Source organism: Pteronotus mesoamericanus, unplaced genomic scaffold, assembly GCF_021234165.1.
Source record: "Pteronotus mesoamericanus isolate MK-2021 breed Mesoamerican mustached bat unplaced genomic scaffold, CSHL_Meso_final contig_53, whole genome shotgun sequence".
In the NCBI taxonomy this organism is placed as follows: domain Eukaryota; kingdom Metazoa; phylum Chordata; class Mammalia; order Chiroptera; family Mormoopidae; genus Pteronotus; species Pteronotus mesoamericanus.
Genome location: NW_026555195.1, coordinates 6,758,548 through 6,781,935, shown reverse-complemented (window position 1 = coordinate 6,781,935; position 23,388 = coordinate 6,758,548). Strand labels below are relative to the sequence as shown.

At 44.0% G+C, this 23,388-nt stretch overlaps 1 protein-coding gene and 1 pseudogene across 2 annotated transcripts in view; one reads left to right on the top strand and one right to left on the bottom strand.

The window, feature by feature from the left end:
• The window catches only part of JAM3 (junctional adhesion molecule 3), a 79,967-nt gene extending 66,992 nt beyond the window's left edge, over positions 1 to 12,975 (bottom strand). For both annotated transcript variants that reach the window (XM_054579473.1, XM_054579474.1), the window contains exon 1: positions 12,838 to 12,975. In XM_054579473.1, coding sequence (XP_054435448.1) covers positions 12,838 to 12,916 — 79 coding nt within the window. In that variant the 5' untranslated portion in view covers positions 12,917 to 12,975. The remainder of the gene's footprint in view (positions 1 to 12,837) is intronic.
• Positions 12,976 to 21,255: 8,280 nt separating this feature from the next.
• On the top strand, positions 21,256 to 22,065 carry LOC129075397 (TIP41-like protein; annotated as a pseudogene).
• Positions 22,066 to 23,388: the final 1,323 nt, after the last annotated feature.

Below are 23,388 nucleotides of genomic sequence, written 5' to 3'. Positions count from 1 at the left end.
AAAAGTGTCATTATTTGCAGATGACATAATACTATATATAAAACCCTAAAGATTCCACCAAAAAATTAAATAAAACTGATAAGTAAATTCAGTACTGTGGCAGGTACAAAATAAATTCAGAAACTGGCTGCTTTTTGATAGGTCAATAATAAACTATCAGGAAAAAAACTAAGAAAATCCCACTTACGATTGCATCAAAAAAATACCTAAAATAAATTTAGCCAAGTGGTGAAAGAATTATACTCAAAATATATAAGACACTGGAGAAAGAAGTTGAAGAAAAATCAAATATATGGAAGCATATACCTTGCTCAAGGAGAGGAAGAATTAACATAATTAAAATGTCCATAATATCCCCCAAAATCTATTGATTCAGTGCAATCCCTATCAAAATACCAATGGCATCTTCCACAGAAGTAGAACAAATAATCCAAAAATTTATATGGAAACACCAAAAACCACAAGCAGCCACAGCAATCTTGAGGAAAAACAAAATGGAAGTTATCGCACTACCTCATATCAAACTATACTACAAAGCTATAGTAGTCAAAACAGAATGGCAATGGAATTTTTAAAAAAAGACACACAGATACATAGATTAATGGAACAGAATACAGAGCCCAGAAATAAACCCATGTCTATATGATTAATTAATTTATGACAAAAGAGGCAAAAATATGCAATGTGGTAAAGAGAGTCTTATTCAAATGTGGTACTGGGAAAACTGGACAGATACATACAAAAAAATTAAACTAGACCACCTTCTTACACCATATACAACAATAAACTAAAAATGAATTAAAGATGTAAATGTAAGACGCAAAATCATAAACCTCCTAGAAGAAAATATAGGTAGTAAGCTCTCTGACATTACTGTTAGTACTATTTTTTTTCTGATGATTCTTTTAGGGCAAGGGAAACAAAACAAAAAAATTTTAAAATGGGTCTACATCCAACAGTTTTTGCACAAAAGGAAACTATCAACAAAATGAAAAGACAACCTACCAACTGTGAGAAGATATTCACCACAGATAACCATTGATACATACATGATAAGGGGATAATATCAACAATTTACAAAGCACTCATAAAACTTAACACCAAAAAACCCCACAAACAAATGGGCAGCCCTGGCCAATTAGCTTAGTAGGTTAGATTATCATCCTGATGTGCCAAGATTGCAGGTTCGATTCCCGGTCAGGGGATATACAAGAATTTACCAAGGAATAAAAAATAGATCTCTCTCACTTGCCACCCCCCACCCTTCCTCCCTCTCTAAAATCAATTTTTTTTAATATGGGCAGAGAACCAAAAAGGGCATACAGGTGGCCAATAGACATATGAAAAGATATTCAGCCCTGGCTGGTGTAGCTCACTGGATTGAGTGCCGGCCTGCAAACCTAAAAGTCACCAGTTCGATTCCCAGTCAGGGCACATGCTTGGGCTGAGGGGTGGGTCCTCAGTTGGGGGTATGTGAGAGGCAACCAATCATTGTATTTCTCACACATCAATGTTTCTCTCCCTCTCTTCTTCCCTTCCACTCTCTCTAAAAATAAATAAAATCTAAAAAAAATTTTTTTTAAAGATATTCAACATCATTCATCATCAGAGAAATGTAAATTAACTCATAATGATTTAATCACTTCACACCTGTCAAATAGCTGTCAACAATAAATCAACAAAAAAGTGTTACCAAGGATGTGTTGGCAAGAATGTGGAAAAAAGGGAGCCCTTGTGCATTGTTGGTTGGAATGCAGACTGGTGCAGCTACTGTGGAAAAGAGTATGGAGTTTCCTCAAAATATCAAAAGTAGAACTACCTTATGACCCAGCAACTAGAGTTTTGGGATTCTATCTGAAGAAATCTGAAACGCTAATTCAAAAAGGTATATACAGCCCCGTGTTCACTGACGCATTTTTGCAATAGCCAAGATACGGAAGAAATCTAAGTGGCCATCTATAGAAAAGATCAGACAAACATGATGTGTTACATATACAAGGTCTATCCAGAAAAAGTCTAGCCATTGTTACTATAACAAGAACGGTTTATGCAACATTGATGTAACCTGGCAGCCAAGGAGAGGGGACTGGAATGCACATGCATGAACAATGATGACCCCACTGTCCTAGTCTGTGGGGGCAGTAGAAGCCATTAAGGGAGTATGTGTACTTGTGTGGCCATCACATTCAAAACAACTGAGTGAGTATAGCGATGAATTTCCATCAAATTTTGCCTTAAGCTTGAAAATTCCTCTGTGGAAACTTTTTGGATGATTCAGAAGACCACAGCTATGGGCAACGGGTGATTGGCAGCTTCATCACAACACCCGTTCACACATCGCATCTCATGCAGTTTTTTTGACAAAACATCAAATCACTCAGGTTGACTCAGCCCCCTCCACAGCCCAGATTTCGCATCCTGAGGCTTCTGGCTTTTCCCAAAACTAAAATCACCTTTGAAAGGGAAGAAATTTCAGAGCATTGATGAGATTCAGGAAAATATGAGAGGGCACCTGATGGCAACTGGGAGAACTGTGTGAAGTCCCAAGGTGCCTACTTTGAAGGGGACTGAGTCGTCATTGTCCTGTGTACAATGTTTCTTGTATTTTGTGTCTCCTTCAATAAATGTCTCTACTTTTCATACTACATGGATGGAACCTTCTGGACAGACCTCGTATATTCAATACAATGGAATATTTCTCGGCCATAAAAAAAGAATGAAATCTTGCCATGGGCAACAACATGATGGACCTAGAGAATATTATGCTAAGTGAAATACGTCAGCCAGAGAAAGATAAATAACATATAACTTCACTTATATGTGGACTCTAAAGAAAAAAATAAATGAACAAACAAAACAGAAACAGATTCACAGATACAGAGAACAAATTGATCGTTGCCAGATGGGAGGGAGGCTTGGGGGTGAAAAAAAGGTAAAAGGGTTAAGAAGTGCAGATCGGTAGTTACAAAACAGTCATGGGACATAAAGCACCACACAGGGAGTACAGTCAGTAATACTGTAATAACTATGCACGGTGCCAGGTGGGCACGAGACTTACCAGGAGGATCACCTTGTCAGTTATACGTGTGACCATCATGCTGTACACTTGAGGCTAATATAAATTAATACTGTACGCCAAGTGTAATTTAAAAAGAAAAAAAGGCAAAGAAAAGTATGAGACTCTTATGTTAATCAAAAAGGTGAAAAGGTTAAGTAAAGCTGAATTTCCTGTTTCCAGCAGTGGAGTGGATTTGATACTCTGAAAGGCCTTTATGCTCCAACAACAAGATTCTTCGTACATCATAGTTTTCAATGTATCTCTGGGCTCACAGGAAGTGAGAGAAATCTTAAAAAAAAAAAATGAAATAGGTGTGGGCTGAAGCCAGAAAGTAATAAGATGCGTGGGGTGTGACCCTGAGGTCAATACTTCAGCGCGGAGACTGCGCCCTTGGCCAGCAGTTAGGCAGAGAAGCTGAATCTGAGATTTTCAAATAACACCAGGGTCCCTGAAAAGGGCGAAGCCATCCCAGGTGGCGGCCACCCAGCAGAAGCACACTCTCCCACAAAAAGCTTCCTGGGCTCAGGCTCACATTTGCACAGATTGAGATCAACCAAATATCAGCTTGCAAGTAAAAAAAAACAAACCACCATAAGTAAGAGTCCTAAGGAACAACAAACATTAGATTTAGATCCTCAAGAACTTCAGATATTTGAAGAATCAGATGCATAATATAAAACATTTGTACATGAAGTGTTTAAAAAATAAAGGAGTAAAAGAAATGAGCAAGCAAAAGAGACCAAATTATAGAAAGAACCAGGTAAAACTTTTTAGAAATGAACAATGCAATTGGTTAAAAGCTCTATGCAGTGGTTAAGTGACAGATTAAATACAACTGGATAAAGAAATAACTATAACGCAAAGCTAAATATTGGATAAATAACCCAGAACAACACAAACAGAAAGGAATACAAAATTATGACAGAAGGTTTAATAGCCTTGGAAGAACAGAACGGCTGAATAGATCTTAGCAGACTCCCGGAAGAAAAGAATTAAGAGAACATAAGCTAGGCAGTATCTGAACTATAGTACTTGAGGATTCTCAGGAAAGACATAAACTCACACATGCACAAGAATGACATATTAACAAGTACATCATTAAAAAGAAATCCAACCTCGTCAGATTGCTGTAACGTTTCAGGACACCAAAGACAAAGAAAAGATCTTTGAAGTAGCTGGAGAGAAGACAGGCAACCCAGAGAAGGCGGATGCTATGCCTGAGGCAAGACTGCAAGACTCCGCAACAGGAATGACGGAAACCGGGAAGCGTCAGTGTCACACAGCCCAGGCTGTAAGACAAAATAACTGTCAACTTAAAATTACGTATCAAGAACTAGATTAAAACAAATATATTTTCAAATATAAATAAAAATGAATTCAACATCAAGAGACCTATCCTAAAGGAGGTGACCTTGAACTATTCTAGTAGCTAACTGACCTTCCCTCCCCGATCTTCTTGAATATCAGATTAATACTTCTAAAATCCTTTTGATCAGAACACTTTCCTGCTTCAAACTGCCAATTAAATTTCTAGAACCTACATAATAAGGTCCCAATTTCTTAGCCTGGCATTGAAGGTGCTTTACAATCTAGTTACTCTCTAATGATCTTTTCAATGCACAATTTGACTCCTCAATTTATTAGCTATGACCGTGGGCTAGGTAATTAACCTATCTGAGCCTCAGATTCATCAGCTGCAAAACGAAGCCTATAAAAACTGACTGCTGATGTTATCAAACAAAACAAGGTGTTCAACTGCCTGCCGCCACACAAGGCTACCTCGCAAGGCAGAGGCAGGTGAGAAAGAAAAGAGGCTCTTATTCGGTTGCTGAATGATCTGGGAGAATGGGGGACTCCCGGTCTCAAAGTTCATCTCCTCCACAAAACCGCCACAAAACCCCACGGTCCTCAGCAAGGACAACCAAAAGGGCACGGAGTTCCTGCTCCACTTTAAAGTACCATTCTTTGGAGCCCGAGGCAGCTCGAGCAGCCACCCTGGTAGCCTAGCTTATTCCCAGCTGCTTCAGGCTCCTTCCTGGGGGCTGCGTGTGGAGCCAGCACGCTCAAGGCCATGTGGCTGCTAAGGACACCAGGCTGCACAAACGCACGAACCGGGGCATTCACTGGGTGGGGGGAGAAGAGAGAGAGAGAAGGATGCCCTACTGGAGCCATGGACCACGAGACTGCGAAGGTCACGTGGCCCACGGAGAGGATGGGCCAAAGCACCATCATGTCCCAGTTCTGAGTGCAGGTCCCAGTGGCCAGCGATGAGAAACAGGATCCAAGCCAAGAGGAGCGTTTCTTTGTTCCCCTGGGAGTGTATTTGTTTTGGGTGTGGAATGAGCAGGTGCTTTCTCAGAATGACCATTTAACTTCCCAAACTTTTGCTGCTTTAGGTGGGTCTACCTCCCAAACCAATCCCTTCCTTCCCCAGGCTAGACTGACAGGCCTCTTTGGTCCAGCACCTCCCACAGCTGCCATTTTGACTTCTATGGCCAGTGTGCCCACCTTCGGTGGTCCCACCCTTAAGGTGGTACTGAAAGAGGGTAGGGGGCCTTTTTCCTCTATCCAATTATTTTGCTAACCCTGTGTGCTCGGTGTAAAAACCTCCTCCTGTTGGAGGGAACAACCCTGGCGCGTAGTCAGCGGCGCGCCCCACCCTAGTCCGCGCCTGCAGCGAGCCGCCCACACTCGGGGCCCACAAGCAACAGAGGAACCGAAGTCCTGCGTAAAGGGACGCTGGAGCCTGCACGGCCTCTCATGGAGAGCAGAGGGCGGCCTCGGTGGAAGGCGCGGGGCGTCTGCAGCCAAGAGCAGGACCTCTCGGCACCGGGTAGGATGTCCACCGCGCAAGACCCTGGTTACCTGGCAATCGCGGCCTCCTGCGTGCAGGACCTGGCACTGCCCTGGGAAGCTCAAAGTCCTCACCGTGGCCCCAGGCGGTTTGCACAGGCATTCTTTAACCGGCTGCTCGTCCTGTCCTCAGCGCTCAAACCTCCGACCTTGCCCCCGAGGAGCGTAGCTCAGGGCACAAGTGGCTCCCAAGTCCCATTCGCATGGCCTACTTCTATCTTCCCCAGCGGCCCCTCCTGTTCTCGGCCTCAGCCAGCTCCCTGCGGTCTGAACAGACGGTCGGTATCAATGAGATCAATGAAGACGACCAAGTAAACCTATCAGCACAATGCCTGACACATGGATTTCAATAATTGGTAGCTGTAAATATTTGTATCAGTATAATTACTCATTGGTCCCAAAATACACCATATATATTCCCAACTCAACACCTTTGCTCATATTATTCCCTCTGCTTAATTGACCCGCAACACCTCCATTCCCCAAATCTACACTACATAAATCAAAATTACCCCTAAAACTCCACTCCTTCTTGAACTCTCCTCCCCCAGGCCAGCCCAGAGCAAGTCCTCTCTCTTCTAAATACAGAAAACATTTACCCTAAATGCCCTGTTCGTTAATGTTTTAAATTGTATGTTCCTTCTGGTATGAAAAAATATATTTCCCTATTTTGCCCGCAAGAAGCTTTATTGACATGAAAATGGAGATTGCCAAATAAGTAGGGATTCACCGAGTAAGTTCCAACACCCTGACAGAGATACCTTAGAGGAAAACACATCGCAAAAAGGACAGGAAGGAAGGAAGCAACGAAGGAAGGAAGGAAGGGCAGCTGTTTTAGGATTCGCTGCATTCTTGTTTTATAATCCCGCACAGAGCTGTACTTCATTCTGAAGACACTGAATATTTTCCTTAAAGAAACGGATCCAAAAAGAAGTGTGTGGTGGGCAGGAAGAAGCGAAGAGGGTGCATCAGCGGACGGCTCAATTCAGGACACATTTCTCAGCCTCTCCTTTCCAAGGAAGTCTGTTTGGTCTGGTATTCCTCTCATCTGAAACTAAGAACAGGCCCTCCGGGAGTTGCCCGGCTGGCACAAAGCAGGCGTTTAGTAAATGCCGGTTGGCTCTAAACAGGTAGACCAAAGCCACTACGCAGGTTATTTGTTCAAAAAAAAATGTGTGTGTCTGTTGAAGGGATGGGGGGCGTGATGGGCTAGGGGAGGCAGATACTCTCATCGGCCCTTTTAGTTTTCCAGGTAACCACTTGCTGAGGATGCCATAGCTGGCTCCCCGACTCAAAACCAATGGCCGCTAATCTCTCAAAGGGGTCACTAAGCTTGTATAATGAAATTACTGAACTTCAAGTCAGCCCCTTCTTCACCCACTGTGATGGGCATTAAAGAGCTAGAAAAAGGCACAATCCACATGCTATCGCATTAAACTAAACAAAGTTTTCCCACTTTAAAAGAAAATCCTTAACTAGTATCAAATTTAAAAATCCACTATCTGCCCTGGCTGGTGTGGCTCAGTGGATTGAGCATGAGGCTGCAAACCGAAAGGCCACTGGTTCAATTCCCAGTCAGGGCACAGGCCTGCACTGCAGGCCAGATCCCAGGTTGGGGGCATGTGAGAGGCAGCCAGCTGATGTTTCCCTCTGGCATCCATGTTCCTCTCCCTCTCTTCCCCTCTCTCTGAAAATTAATAAAATCTTTAAATAAACAGATAAAAATCCACTATCTGTTGCAGGCCAAAACAAAATGCATTTACTTTCATTATATAAAAAATCTTCATTAAAGAAAACTTCAACAACAACAAAAAAAAGACAAAGAAATCCGTCAGAAAGACAGAAAAAAGTAGAAAACCATCAGCCCTAAGACACATCACTCAAAAATAGCTCCTATCAACATTGTGATTCATTTTTTCCAGGTTTTCGCCCCTAAGCATTAGATGTTTTGTGTAACTGTGGCTGTTTGGTACACGCTCATCGTATCTGGAGCCTGTGCCACTGAAGTCACATCATCAGCAGTTCCCCATGTTCTTCTTCTGCTTAACCTTGTATCACTGCACAGGGTGGGTGGTAGAAAGATTTGTAATTAAACCAAGTCAAGAAATGCTTCCCGTTATTTTTCTTCCACTAAAACCAATGTAGTTAAAAACTAGGACTTTCCAAGTTTCTGGGCCACAGTAACTAAGATAAGATACATTAAACATGTCTAGACACATAGGCAGCGTTTAAGAAATGTTAACTGAGTTTCAAGTGACAAAGAGAATATGGACTATAATCACCTCTGAAAAGATACAATGGAAATTAAATTCACCCTCTGTTCCCAACACATTTTTAATGTCACCGAGAAGATAAAATGCATTTACACCCCACAACGGAGGCCCAACGGAATTCAGAACACGCTCGTCCTGGCTCTCCGAGGGCTGGAGGCGCTTTGTTCATTTTGCACCCCCAGCACGCACAACGCTGCCTGGCACGTTAGAGATGCTCAGAAGCACCCGCTGCACTGAGCTGACCTACGGGCTAAGAGCTGTGCTTATTTATAGAGGGGAAGGTCACTGTGAGTTGAGGTTAAATTAGGCAAACCAGAGAGCGTGGACATGGCAGACTTTGATTCTGGCAATAATTTGGAGAAAGGAAGCTGAACCACAGAAGCCCTGGGATACTCTGAAAATGAAAGGCGGTGTGAGAAAAAAATGTTTACATAGTCCTAATTTATTAAAAACTTTGCTGTTTCTGCACAACCAGCATTGAAACCCCTGTTGTACATATTAACTACTCATGAGGAACCTGTAACACATTATAGACACAACTTAAAAACAAAGAAAACACACCAGCACAGAACACTACATTCCTCGACATCACAAACAAGCACTCATTCTCAGGAAGCTTTCTGTGTGAAAAGATGACAAGCGGCAGAAGCAGTAAATTAAGACTTTAGATATCAATGCAGAGTTCCGTCGTGGATGCCGTCCTTGCTAAGCAAGGTGAAAAAGAGTGTGTTTACCTAAACTTTCTTTCAGATCTCTACACTCAGTGAAGCTATTTGCGCATATATATATAATGTTAGCATTTAGAGGGTGGTTACAGAAGATTTGGAATCTGCATTCAGCCCCAACAGCATCATATTCACACCACCTGATTACAAACATATCTTAAAAAAAAGAGAATGTGCCCGGCCTGGTGTGGTTCAGAGGCCAGAGCGCCGGCCTGCAAAGCTAAAGGTCACTGATTTGATTCCCAGTCCAGGCACACGCCTGGGTTGCAGGCCAGGTCCCTGGTTGGGAACATGGGAGAAGCAGCCGATCAATATCTCTCACACACTGATGTTCCTCTCCCTCTCTTTCCCCCTCCCTTCTCCTCTCTTTAAAAGTAAATAAATAAAATCTTTTTAAGAGAGAGAATCCAACTTCCTGAACTAGGGTATATTATTCAGCAGACTCCATACATCCTAACTTCATTCCCACACATATTTTCCTTTCTTTTATTCCACTTGTGCTTTGAAAAAATTCAAAGAATTTAGAGAGAAGGAATTTGCTACTATCACATCTCTAACAGCTGCTAGTTGGATGTACTAAATCCATAGCTTCTTCAGTTACGTTATTTGGCCATTTCAGAAAGTGTGCTTAAAACGAATCTAGTTTCGATTTAAGCCTATCCTATTGGACTGCCTTAAGAGCAAGTTGCAGGGAGCTTGGAAGTTGGGTGTATGATAGTTCTACCAGGATGTAATCCAGCAATCTCTTCTGACTAAGTGTTTCTAATAGCTCTCCATTCAGTCTCCCCAGCCTAAAGCACTGAAGAACAAATGCCAGTCAACAAGTTGTCTGGGAGTGAACAGCTGATCTAAGGCACTGCATGCATCAGGCAGGTGTTCCTCGCTCTTCTGAAAACACGTGTACATTCCAGTCATGACTATATGTGTCAGATAATTTAGAAGAATTAAAACAACATAAAAGAATAGGGTTTAAAACAAAAAAGTTTCAAAAGTCCAGACAAATACAAATAGAAAACTGAGAATTTTGTTTTTCCAAAAAATGTCCTGGTAACTGTGATTTTCAGACTTTGTGAGGCTTTAGCACACTGTTTTATCCCAAGAATACAAACTGTTACTTATTGTTTTAACTCTAAATGAGGCACTTCTCTCTAGGACATCAAAAGATTCAGAAGCCCAACAGTAATAATCATTTAAAAATGACATGGGCTCTGGCTGGTGTGGCTAGTGGACTAAGTGCAGGCCTGCGCCCCAAAAAGTCACAGGTTTGGTCCCCAGTCAGGGCACAGCGGGCCAGACCCCCAGCTGGGGCACGTGTGCGAGGCAATCACACACTGATGTTCCTCTCCCTCTTCTTCCTTTCCTTCCCCTCTCCCTAAAAATAAATAAATAAAATCTTTTTAAAAATATCATGGGACATAACATTTGTAAACCTGAATTGCACCGGTCACCAATTCAACAAAAGAGTATTTCGGATATAAACCACATATATTTGAACATTTGATAATTTAGTAAACTGATCCATAGGAAGAACTTCACTGTCAAATGGAATAATACAAATTCCAAAAATTGCATTAACACAAATGGTTGAAGATTTCCAAATTAAATCACCCTTAGCAAGTTACTGAATCTCTCTGTACTTATTTCTTCATTTACAAATTGGGGAAAATAGTAATAGCATCCTCTAAGATTATCAGTATTAAATGAATACATGTTAAATTCTTATAATAGAGCCTGGCAAAGGGTAACTAACAAAGAATGTTTGTATTATATTGGGAACCAACATTTGTTAAATGACCAGTGCCCTGACCAGTGTGGCTCAGTTGGTCAGGCACTGTCAGGGCACTGCCTGAGTTGTGGGTACAGTCCCCAGCTGCTTCAATTCCCAGTTAGGGCACATGCCTGAGTTGTGAGTTCGGTTCCCAACTGGGGCGCATACTAGAGGCAACCGACTGAGGTTTCTCTCTCACATAGGTGTTTCTCTCCCTCTCTTTCTCCCTTCCTTCTCCTCTCTCTAAAATAAATAAAATCTTTTTAAAAAAATAAACAAAATAAAAATAAATTTAAAATCTTTTTAAAAAAATAGTCATAAAAATAAAAAAACATACTGCTGTCATGAGCTGTGGAAGAATAGTTTCAAACTATTACAAGTATATTTAGAGTCTAAACAAAAAAATGAAAAAAGAGCTCCCTGCTTAAAAAAGATAACCATGTCCCTTCAGAATGAATTGATAATCCTACCACCTTGACTCTTTGTCATCGGTCCTATTTTGCAAAATTAGATTCTTTCTCCTGTGCTCTCCAGGTAAACCTCAGCCCTTAACATCAAGAAAGCCACAGGACAAGCTCCTTCGGGGCAGCTAAATAGAAGGGTGTGTGAGGTCCTCAGCATCTTCTCGTTTTATTAACAAACCACGAAGCACAACAGAGACTCATTCCTGAAATAAATCACCAAATGTTCCTTAAATAAAAACTGCAAACTTTCATGTGAATAGACCTCTGCAACAATAGGGAGTTGTTCCAGTCTGTGAATAGGACAGTGTCAGCAAAGCCGGGGGCTGGACATTCCTGACACCCTTGTCCCCTGGCTAGCCTTTGACCACTTATATCACTCAACCACATGTGTTTTTGGAAATCACTTTCAGGCAAAGTATATGGTCAGTATTTATACCCTGAAACTTACCTTTCGTCACAGAGCCCTGTGTTCACAGCGCCTGTCCTGGAGCCTCACTTCTGACCGCCATCATTAAGAACACCCCACAGGAATGGCCATCAAACACAGGAGCGCTTTGTTCCCCTTGTTCTTCCACCCCCACTCCCCAACGTCACTTCGTGTTTTAATTTGTATATTCTGGAAAACATCATGGGACGGCAATGGCGAAGAAGCCAAACGATAAAATGACCTAGGAACTGCACCGCCATAAGGAAAGAAAAAGTGTGGTATCCTGCTTTTAGATCGACGCAGGTTTGAGTCTTCGCTCCTACTTGGAACGCAGCCTTTGAAAAGAGACTTGGCTTAGGTCTTCGTTGTCTTACGTGAAAATGGATTAGTGAAACCCACCTCGCAAAGTTGCTGTAAAGTCTAAATAAGATACTAATTCAGAGTACCCAGTATACAGTGCGTGCTCACTAATCAGAAGCTATTTCAGTCCTTCTGTCCAGTCGTCCCGGGACACACGAAGCTAAGGGCAGTTTCAGACAGTGGAAAAGACAAATCAAAACGCCCAAATTTATCGGTGTGTCCTGATCAAAATGGTCCAGATGCTAAGGCCCAGGGTAAGGCTCTGTGGGGTCTCCTGGTCGAACTGGAGGCCAACAAAAAGTACTTGACTGAGATCTGTGGCATTTTATTTACATGAAAGTTGGGTTTGCCAAATCGAGTCCCTTTGTTTACAGCAAGGGACAAGTGATCCCCAGAGAGCGTGACTAAGAAGCCAGGCAGGCGACAGAGTTGTGCATCCGCTGACCCTTCAGAAAGCCGTTCACTACCCACTTCCAAGCACGCCGCTTGCTCCAGTGTCTCTTCTAGCAAGTTCCCGCGCCTACGCCCAAACGGCCACTGTCTTTCCAGAGGCCCTGCCAACTGCCCGGGTAGAGCCCACCGCCCGCAACGAGCTGCCCGGGCCCCGCACCCCACGCCTACCCGCCCGGACCCCGCCTCCAGGCCCGGATCCGAATCCTCTCCGGAGAACCGAGCGCTCCCACGACAGAGAACCCGGAGCCCCGGAGCCCCGGAGCCCCAGAGCCCCAGAGCCCCGGAGCCCCGGAGCCCCGGAGCCTCTGAGCACCGAAGCCGCGGAGCCTCGGAGCCCCCGGAGCCTCGGGCGCTGGGACCGCTATTCCACCCTGGACGGGATCCAGCCGCTGCGGGCCCGCTCCGCTCCCATCATCCCCAGACCCCTTTCTCCCAAAGGCGGACACTCACACTCACCCTTGAAAAGCAGCATCAGGAAGAAGTCAGGCAGCCGGGCGCAGAGCTGGAATCCCCGCCGCCGCAGCCTCAACGCCATGTCTTGGAAAGCTCAGGGGCCGCGGGCTTGCGGCGCAGCTAGGCTTCCCCGCGCGCATGCGCCCAGCCGGCGGAGACCCTGCTATCCGCCCCTTGTTACCATAGCGACCACCTGGCCCGGCAGAGCCGTCACCATGGTGACAAAGGAAGCTGAAATCTAGTTATACTCGATGCAGGGATGCCCTGGACCTGGGCCCACAATGTCTGTTTCAATGAATTGAGTGGGAGGAGGATGTTCAAGAGTGGGGTGGGGTAAATTTCCATAGCTTTAGAATGAATACATCATTACAGATCAGAGAAGGAACACTCAAAAACTGTAAAAAGAAGTGTTTCTCATTTTACCAATAAGGATGCAGCCCAGCTATCTTGGAAGCATTACTGCCTGCACTTTTTTTGAGGCCCCAATTCCAAATGTGATAAAAGAAAAAAGCTCTGAAATCAATATAAAACATAGCCAACACATTCATTTTACAGTACATAAAAGTGACATCTTTCTAAAACAAGCGTGATTCGTTTCTATGGTAGATCAAAATTGATGATATACTTAGTAGTTTCTTCTGCAGAAAGCCAGCCTAATTATTTGCCTAACTGAAGGAACCATTTTGGTTACCTGGTTTCTAAATATAGGAAAACGATAAGGCTAGGGAGAAAAACTGCAGCAGAATCTTAGGAGGTCAAGAAGACAAGATGAAGAGAAGGATAAAATGTACTGCAAATTGGACTTTAGGATGCAGGTGGTTTTTAGTGTCATTTAATACTATGGAAAATTTCAAAATAGCTTGTATTATATCTAATATAGAAAGTACATTTCTATTGTTCCAAGAAATAAGAATAAAAACAGAATTTGAATATAATGATTAGTAACATGTGTTAATTTACAACAACTATATATTTTAATGTATAACTAATGGACTTTAATTTTTCATACAGTCACCCTAAATTTCTTTTAGTGTTTTTGGTTTTTACAAAGTAGGACAGTGTGTGTATAATTTACATATATACTAAATTATATATTTTAATTTATAATACATACAAATATCAAGAAACATCTAATAGATTGAGGTTGTTGCCAAATTCATGTTTCAAATGCAATCATTATATAATCTTCTTTATAAGTCGTTTTATTCAGTTAATAAGGATAGCTTTTATTTATTTTAATTATATTTTATTGTTTATGCTATTACAGCTGTCCCAAATTTTCCCCCTTTGTCTCTCTCCACCAGCACCCACCACTCCCTCAGGCAATCACCACACCATTGTCCATGTCCATGGATACTGCATGTATGTTTTTTGGCTACTCTTTTCCCTATGCTGTACTTTACAGCCCTATGACTATTCTGTAATTACCAATTTGTACTTCTTAATCCCTTCACTTTTTTGCCTGTACCCCCAATGCTTCTCCGATCTGGCAACAATCAAAGTGTTCTCTGTATCTATGATTCTGTTTTTGTTCTCCTTGTTTATTTTGTTTTTTAGATTCAATTGCTGATAGATATGTATTTATTGCCATTTTATTGTTCATATTTTAGATCTTCTTCTCAAAGATCATTTTAACACTTCATATAATAATGGTTTGGTGATGATAAACTCCATTACCTTTTTCTTGTCTGGGAAGCACTTTATCTGTCCTTTGATTCTAAATGATAGCTTTGAGGAATAATTTTGGTTGTAGGTCCTTGCTTTTCGTCACTTTGAATATTTCTTGCCAGTCCCTTATAGTGGGCAATGATTCTTTAGAGAAATCAGCTGACAGTCTTATAGGAGCTCCCTTGTAGGGAACTACTGCTTTTCCCTTCTTTTAAGAGTCTCTCTTTGTCTTTAACCTTTGACATTTTACTTATGATGTGTCTTGGAGAGGTTCTCTTTGGGTCTACTTGTTTGGGACTCTCTGTTCTTCCTGGACTTGTATGTCTATTTCCTCCACCTAGTTAGGGAAGTTTTCTTTCATTATTTTCAAATAGGTTTCCAATTTCTTGCTCTTGCACTTCTCCTTCCAGTACCCCTATGATACAAATGTTGATGCATCTGAAATTGTCCCAGAGGCTCCTTACACTGTCCTCATTTTTTTTGGATTCTATTTCTTCTTGCTCTTCTCATTGGTTGGTTTTTGCTTCCTTGTGTTCTGATTTGATTCTTGGCTTCATCCACTCTACTGTTGATTCCCTGTAAATTGTTCTTTATTTCAATTAGTGTATCCTTTGTTTCTGACTGGATTTTTTTGATGCTGTTGAAGTCCTCACTAAGTTCCCTGAGCATCATTATAACTAGTGTTTTAAACTCTGCATCTGATAGATTGTTTCTCTCCATTTTGTTTAGTTCTTTTTCTGGAGTTTTGCTCTATTCTTACATATGGGCCATGTTTCTTTGTCTCCTCATTCTGCCAGCCTCCCTGTGTTTGTTTTTATGTGTTAGGTAGAGCTACTATATTTCCCAAGCTTGGCAGAGCGGTCTAATGTAATAGGTGTCCTATAGGGTCCAGTGACACAGCCTCCCCTCTTCTCCAAGCTGGGTACTCAAGGCGCGCCTACTGTGTGGGTTGTGTAAACCCTCCTGTTGCAACTGAGCCTTGACTGCTGTTGGCACATCCAAGGGCAGCCACTAACTGTGTTCTGTCTGGGATCACACTGCATAAGCTGCAAAGGGACCTGCAGATAGCTGCTACTTGTGCTGGGCTTGGAAGTGCCTAGGTAAGGCCAAGTCGTGAACCAAGGCTGACTACTGCTAGTGCTGGGCGGGGACAACTTAGGAAGAGGTATGGGGCTCTCTGAAGCCAGATACTGCTTGTTTGAGACAATTTAGGAAAAGATGAAGCATGGGCCAAGACAAGCCATTCATATGGAAAAACCTCTGGAAACATTGTGGGTGGACACACAACTTGGGTGGGTAGGGAATCACCCGTGTGGTGCAAAGAATGTGAGCCAGGTTGATGGAGTCTCAAATATGCTCTGTGGCTGTCTGGGGAGAGGGCTCAGAAAAGGAAAAATGGCCTCTGCCAGCACTTCCATCTGAAAGCTGCCCCTCAGCTCTTGCCCTGATGCCGGACAATTAAGTTCCGTCCCGGATGTCTCTGATGCCTTTCAATCCGCTGCCTCAGTGCCAGAGCTCAGAGAGAGTGAGCCTGAGTAAATCTGTGCATGGGCCCATTAAGAGGAACTGCCTGACACTCCAGCAGCCCTCTGTCTCACTCAGCCACAATCCTCACTGGCTTTTGCAGCCAGAAGTTATGAAGACATCTTCCTGGCACTGGAACCCTAAGTAGGAGGGATGGAGCTCCTCACTCCTGAGATAGCCCTCCTGATTTTTATCTGCAACAGGTGGGCGTGGACCAGCCCATTCCATGTCTCTGCTCCTTCTACCAGCCATGAGGTGGTTTCTTCTTTAATTCCATAGTTGTAGGACTTCCATTCAGCTCAATTTCTGATCGTTCTGAATGACGGTGGTTCTATATCCCAGCTGAAATTTTGATGTTGTTACTGAAAAAATGAACCCGGGGAGGGGGGGGTTGCCCAGATGCTATTACTGAAACAACCCCCCACTTCCCTGGGGTCCCTCGGTTGTGGGTCCTTTGCCCGCCGCCCTTGGAATTATGGCTCTGAATGGCAGAGTTTGGTGGAAAGGGACTATTTATTCAAAAGTTATACAGACTTGATTAATGGCTAAATGTCGCCCTTAAACCTCAAAATCCCTTTAAAACAATCACCAGCACACACACAGTCCTGCCTTCCCCGCTTTGCCCAGTTGGGCCAGTCAGGCCAGTCAGGGGTACCGTCCTTCAGAAGGAAAAGAACAGAAGTCCGGGGCTCAGCTAGGCAGGCCTCTTGCGGGTCTCAGCACCATCCGCTGCGTCGCCACAATCTCCAGCTCTTAATCCATAACCATGTGGCACCTTCTCATGGCCCACTAGCAAGAGTCCTTTCTCCGTTCTTTCTTCCCACGTGGTCTTCACACTGTTCCCCAGACTCCGTGTCCCTTTGTCTCTCCTGCAGGCCTCCGTCTCTCCTCTTCCTCTCCCAGTTACATTCTGTATTAAGTCTTTCAAACCTTCCTGATTTGACTTGGTGATATGCAAAATAACCCTCTTTGCATATGAGGAATGAAGCTATCCTGTTATTGACATGCGAAATGACTCTCAATGGCCCTGCTCAAGGCTCCCATCCCCCAAGGCGGCCGGCCCTGGGGTGGAGAGAATATATTTTTCTTGAACACCCCAATCTCTGGACCACATCACAAATACCCTCTGGGGGGTCCCGGATGGGCCCCGTTACAATGTGGTTGTGCAATAGGCAAGCTGTGTTCACCTATGTCACCGTCTTGATCTGTCAAGGGTCTCTAAGTCTTTGTAACTGCTCGAACCTTTGCAAGTATGAGTTAATTACATTCCCCAAATTCTCATAAAAATAATATAAAAACTTAAAAACAGCTCAGTCACCTATCATCATTCCATTTGTCTTTCATTTTATTTTCTAATAAAGATTTCATTTATTTATTTTTAGAGAGAGAGGAAGGGAGGGAGAAAGAGAGGGAGAGAAACATCCATGTGTGGTTGCCTCTCACATGCCCCCTACTGGGCAGCTGGCCTGCAACCCAGGCACGTGCCCTGACTGGGAATAGAACCAGCGACTATTTGGTTCAAAGGCCAGCACTCAATCCACTGAGCCACACCAGCCAGGGCTTGTCTTTCATTTTCTAAAGCTTCTTTCAGTTTCAGTTTCTCATAAATTCAAAGTCACAAGTAAAAGCATGTAAAAATTATTTTATGGTGGCAGTCTCTCTCCTTTCATCAAACACATAACAAAGAAATTAAAAGAGAAACATTCTTTTTAGGCCCGCTGGCTGTTTTTCCTTCTGCTCTCTCTTTCCTTTATTATTTTCTTTAGCTCCTGGTTATGCAGCCAGTGGTATTTGCCTAACTGAAGGAACCATTTTGGTTACCTGAGGAATGTAAGATGGTATCTGACTGTGGACAGAGTACAGTTTTCAGAAATTAGTGCCCCTTTCCTCCTGCTGGATTTCCTCTGCTTGCACTGTGAAATGATTCTGTCTGTTAAACTTCTTCTCTGCTAGGAAATCTTTCAAAAGTCAAAACGAGATCACAAAGCGGCTCCATGAATATCCTATAAGGAGGAGAGGTTCCTAGGAGAATGGATGCAGGGACTTCATTGAAAACACTGATAATCTTCTACATAGGGAGTCTGCCAGCTGAGAGACATGCTCCTGGCATGGAGGCCAACTAGCAATAATGCACCAGGGCTGGGTAGGATGCATTGGGCGGTGCAGTGACCTCCTCCTCCTTACGATCTCACTGTTCCCAGGAGAGCGCTGGCCCTGCTCAGAAGCGAACCAGAGCCCTGGAAGCATTCGGTGAGCGGGGCTGTGGAGTCTGTGCTTCTGTCATCGCCATTACTCACCTGAATATGCTTACTTCTGTTTTAAAAAATTTTATCAATTGATTTTTAGAGAGAGAGAAATACTGATTTGTTTTCCACTCATTTATGCATTCACTGGTTGCTTCTTGTATGTACCCTAACTGGAGATTGAGCCCACACCCCTGGTGTAAGGGGATGGTGCTCTAACCATCTGAGCTCCCTGGCAGGGCTGAACGTGCTTATTTCTAATGCATGGCTTACTAAGGAGAGATGCATTTCTTAAAAGAGCTCTGTGAACTACACAGCCTTGTGCTAAACTTGAACATAGGCATTTGCAATATTTTCCAATACCAGCATAAAGTTGAAATCAAGTGGTAAAGGAAGAGCGAGGTTTTCCCCATGAGACTAGCCTCGGAACACAGGGGAAGTCCCAGAAGCGGCAGTCACAGGAAGGGAAACGTGCGCTCTGAAGTCTGGCGGACTGTAATGGGGTCTATAAATTGGGGTGTCCAAGAGATATATAGAATAGTCTCAACCACCCCCCAGGCGTGCAGCTGTGGGGGATGGGAGACAGGGAGCAGGGATTTTGCATGTTAATAACAGAAGGGTAGCTTCATTCCTCATACGCAAAGATAATTATTTTGTATATCAGCAAGGCTAAACAGGGAAGTTTACATAAGTTTAACCCAGGCTGTGGCTGGGCTAGCAGCTTCCTGCTGAAGGAGTCCGAGATGGGGTTGCAGGGGAGGATTCCTGTCAGGGTTTGGACCCAGACGCGGCAGCCATTTGACCACGTGGTTCTGAGAAGCAGGAAAGCAGGACATAGCAGCCATGGAGGCTGCTCCCCCGGTTACAGCGCGTGTGCACGAGAGCTCCCAGATGGCTCGCCCATGCCATGGGGGAAACATGCGAAGACCACGTGGGAAGGAAAGGGGAGAAAGGACTCTGTGAGTGGGTCACAAGAAGGTGCCGTGTGGATTCAGATTAAGAGCCGGAAATCGCGACGACACAGCTGATGATGCTGGGATCCACAAGATGCCTGCCTAGCCGAGCTCCAGACTTGTTTTCTTCTGAAGGACGATTTGCGGATGTGTAATTCTTTACATACATCAGCAAGAAGAACCAGATCTCTTCCGTCAACAGGGCTGAGGCAGGAGATAGTCAGGAAGCAGGAAACTCCAGGTGCCCCAGGGCTGAGATAAAGAACGTGGATAAAGGGCGGAGACCCTGTTCTAGGACTTGGTAGTTTCTGCATCTGGAAAAGCACTGAATCCTAGTGAATCAGGAATGCACCTGCGCAGAAGATGCTACCTGACCCCCGCTTCATTATAATGGCATTATAATAAATTAGCACTGTGGGACCCCCTTCCCAGTAGCCAATCAAGGAAATCGTGGGAGACACACCCTGAGGAATAGAAGCCCTCTAGCCCCGGAGTTCCCGGCGGCTGCTGTTAGGCTCTGCTCTGCTCTGCTCCACTCTGCTCAGAGTCAGCCTGCTCCCATGTTCTGTGCGGTTTAATAAATCTGCTTTCTCTCGCTTTCTGCTATACACTCTGTGTTTGGTTCAATTTTTTTGTCCACAATCACCAAGAACCTGGTTACCTGTGCCCACCTGCAACAGGACCATGATTCAAATGCTCAGTTGTTATAAATTTGGGGAAGTTACTTACCTTCTCTAAGCCTTGGATTCCTTGTCTGTAAAACAGGGATAACAATACCTCCCTAAAATGGTCATTGTGAGAATCATGTGAGGTAAAGGCATGGAACATACTAGGTGCTCAATATATATTTATTATGTGGACAAAAAGGAGGCCACACAGGAAACCTGACAAGCTCGGGGAGGCCTGTGTGGCAGCCTCACAAACTCAGAGACCAAAGTAACCACACAGGATGGTCTGAGATGAAAACTTCCTAACTAAAAACTGTTCAGGCAAGGCAGTCATGTCCTAGTGTGGTGTTTTTCCCTGACAAAGGTCAGTCTTCACCTAAACTGAGCCTGCCTGTTGTCTTCTGCATCTAAGATAACATCACCTGATGACATACCTTTGGAATATCGGGGTAATTTTCCCCCATCCCCACCCCTCAAAGCTCAACTACCACAATCCCCCCATTGTTATTGTTATCATGTCCATTGTTAACTGTTAACTATCCTTTACCCACCTATGGAAAAGGAGTTCGTGTCTATCATTTTACTTTTTATCCAATCCCGGGGATTTCCCGCTTTGCTTTCCCTCGCCTCCCTAATCTATCACCAGTAGATTCCATGTAACCCTCTTACGCCTTTCCCTCTGATTCTGATGCATAAAATGAGTGGTAAAACTTCCATTTTCTGGAGCATTTTCACAATCCCTTGAGATTTTGCTTTCCAGCAATTGTCATCAGTTTGGCTCAAATAAACTCATAAAAATTTTTACAGCTTGGATGTTTCTCATGTTGACAATTGCCTGTGCCCCTTCCTTTTCCTACTATTTTAGTTCAGTTCAGGCAAAATGGTTACAATATTCCTGGAAAGTCTTAATTTAAAAAAAAAAAGGACATTCAGCCTGCAAATGTGTCAGAGGGAATGAGAAACACAGAAGAAATTTACATCAGTGTGTGTTTATTTTCTTTGTGTGACTGGATTCTTTAAAAGTTAACACAACGATGGCTTCTGTGCTCTCACTGCCATTATACACCTGAAGTCCACCCTCACAGCATGAGACAAGGGAGATCCACTGACTGAGGAGATTCTCTGACCCACAACAGGCGCCTTAAAGCATTTCTCTTCAGGGCTCAACAGGTTCTGCTGCTTCCTGTCCTCTCCCTTTAAGTCTTACCTCCTTGCAGTATTTCCAACTCCATTCTCTCCCATGTTATCCCAACTATCATCCTCTGATCTCTCCCTTGAAAGTATTTCTTTAATTTAATCTTTTTAATTTTTATTCATTTACTTTTAGAGAGAGGGGAAGGGAGGGAGAAAGAGAAAGAAACACCGATGGATGAGAGTAACATCAGTTGGTTGCTTGCCACATACCCCCAACCAGGGACCTGGCCTGTAACCCAGGCATGTGCCCTGACTGTGGATCGAACCTGTGACCTTTTGGTTCACAGGTTGGCACTCAATCCACTGAGCCACACCAGCCAGGGCTGAGACAACATTTTAAGAATCCAGCACTGTCCTGGCTCTGGAATTGAGTTCATTGCTACAGATTCTTTAAGATGTGGAAACAACCATCCAGGAATGCTCGAAGCAGCCTCTGCGGAAGAGCAGCAGGGAAGCAGGGTGGCAGGCAAACACTACAAGGAGTTATTAAACCGTAGGATGGGACCTATACAACAGACTCTAAGGGAACATTCCTTGGAGAATCACTGAAGTTAAAGGTTGTACCTACAACAGGCCATATAAACACAGAGAAATCAAAAGCCAGAGAACAGGCTAAGTTTTTTGAAGAAGTTCTCTTATTTGAGGATGAACTTCATGATCATAGAGTTTCAAGCCTAATGGGTAAAAATTAGAGTAATGCCTTCCAGCTTTTTCCTGCTGTTGCAGTTTTTTCTTTTTCTTTTTGAGAACTGATGGAGTGTTTATCAGAATGAATGACATGAGACTTTACCAGAGGTTGACAAGACCTATATGTCACGATAATATACATCACGAGAGAGCAAAACTACTCATTTAACACATGTTCTGCCTCCTTTTGTCACAGAGCCCAGTGAAGTAGCCCAATATTTATCAATCTAGGAGGCAGTTTGTGAGAAGCTAATATTTCCAGAAAGAATTGTTCGTAACCCTGCAGACTCATAAGAAAATGCACCTGTGGAATAGAACGTAACGTACCACACGCTCACCGTGGACTCTGATGGAGACCTTGGCCATGTGGATGGGGGTATTTTTATTATGAGAATTAATTGCCTTGTCTATGTGCAGATTTTCAGTAACCTTAAAGGCAAAAAATAAAATAAGATTGTTGCAGGGATTACGGAGTAGACTGGACAGAAACAATGCTTGGGGGTGTCACTGTCTCCCCAGGTGGGACCACCTAGTTGCAGGAAAACAAGCTCAGGGTTCCCACTGACTCTGCATTATGGTGAATGCTATAATTACTTCATTATATATTACACTGTAATAGTAACAGAAATAAAGTGCCCAATAAATGTAATGTGCTTGAATCATCCCCACACCATCCCTACCCCCACCCCGGTCCATGGAAGGACTGTCTTCCACAAACCCAGTCCCTGGTGCCAAAAAGGCCGGGGGCTGCTGTCCTAGGGAAAGGTCTTTCTAATAAGCAATTTAGCTGACTTTTCAGGTTTCGGCAAAGGGAGGGTGCGTGTTCATGTCCTAGACTGTGTGTGTGTGTGTGTGTGTGTGTAGTAAACATGTCATGCAGACCAAAAGTGAAAGCAAGCATCCCTTGCCTTTGCTGGGGGAGAAGTTAAAATGTCCCTTTGCTTCACTGTCAGCCAGGGTCTCTTTACTCCCCAGCGCACCTGAAAACGCAACACAACAAAACACAGCCACAACCACAACAGTGGATGGACAATAACCTGCCCACAGTGCAAGGCTGACACAGCATTCGCTTCCTTCAGGTTGAGGCCGCAGGAACCTTGAATCCCAGCCTCCTCTGTCTGCTGCAGTTCTTTCTCCGAGGGGGTGGAGAAGCAGGGCTTGGCTGAGTGCCCCCCACAGGCACCCGGGGACAGGTGTCAGGGACAGCTAGTAAACAACACTCCACAGACCCCTGCAGCAAGGACTCCTGCGGTGAGATAAAACAGACCAGGACTTATTCCCCCCCCCCCCCACCTGATATTTCCACTGGCCTGGGGAGAAGGTGAGGAGCTCTTCCTAATCTGTGCTTCCGGGCTGGGGGCACAGATGAGCATCAGGACATCCCTGCCACCTGAACTGTCTTAAAGCCAAGCCCAGGAGCAACCGCTGCTCTGTGTGGCCAAGGATGAGAAGATTGGGAGTGAGGGGCCCTAACCATGGGCAGAGAGGTACCTGCAGCGCTGGGATGCCCCCCCCCCCAGCTCTGTGCCTCCGGGACACTCCAGCTGTTACTGTAGGCAGGTAATTATTAACAAGGAAGGAAGCAAAGGGAACTGGACATTGATGAGCATACTCACC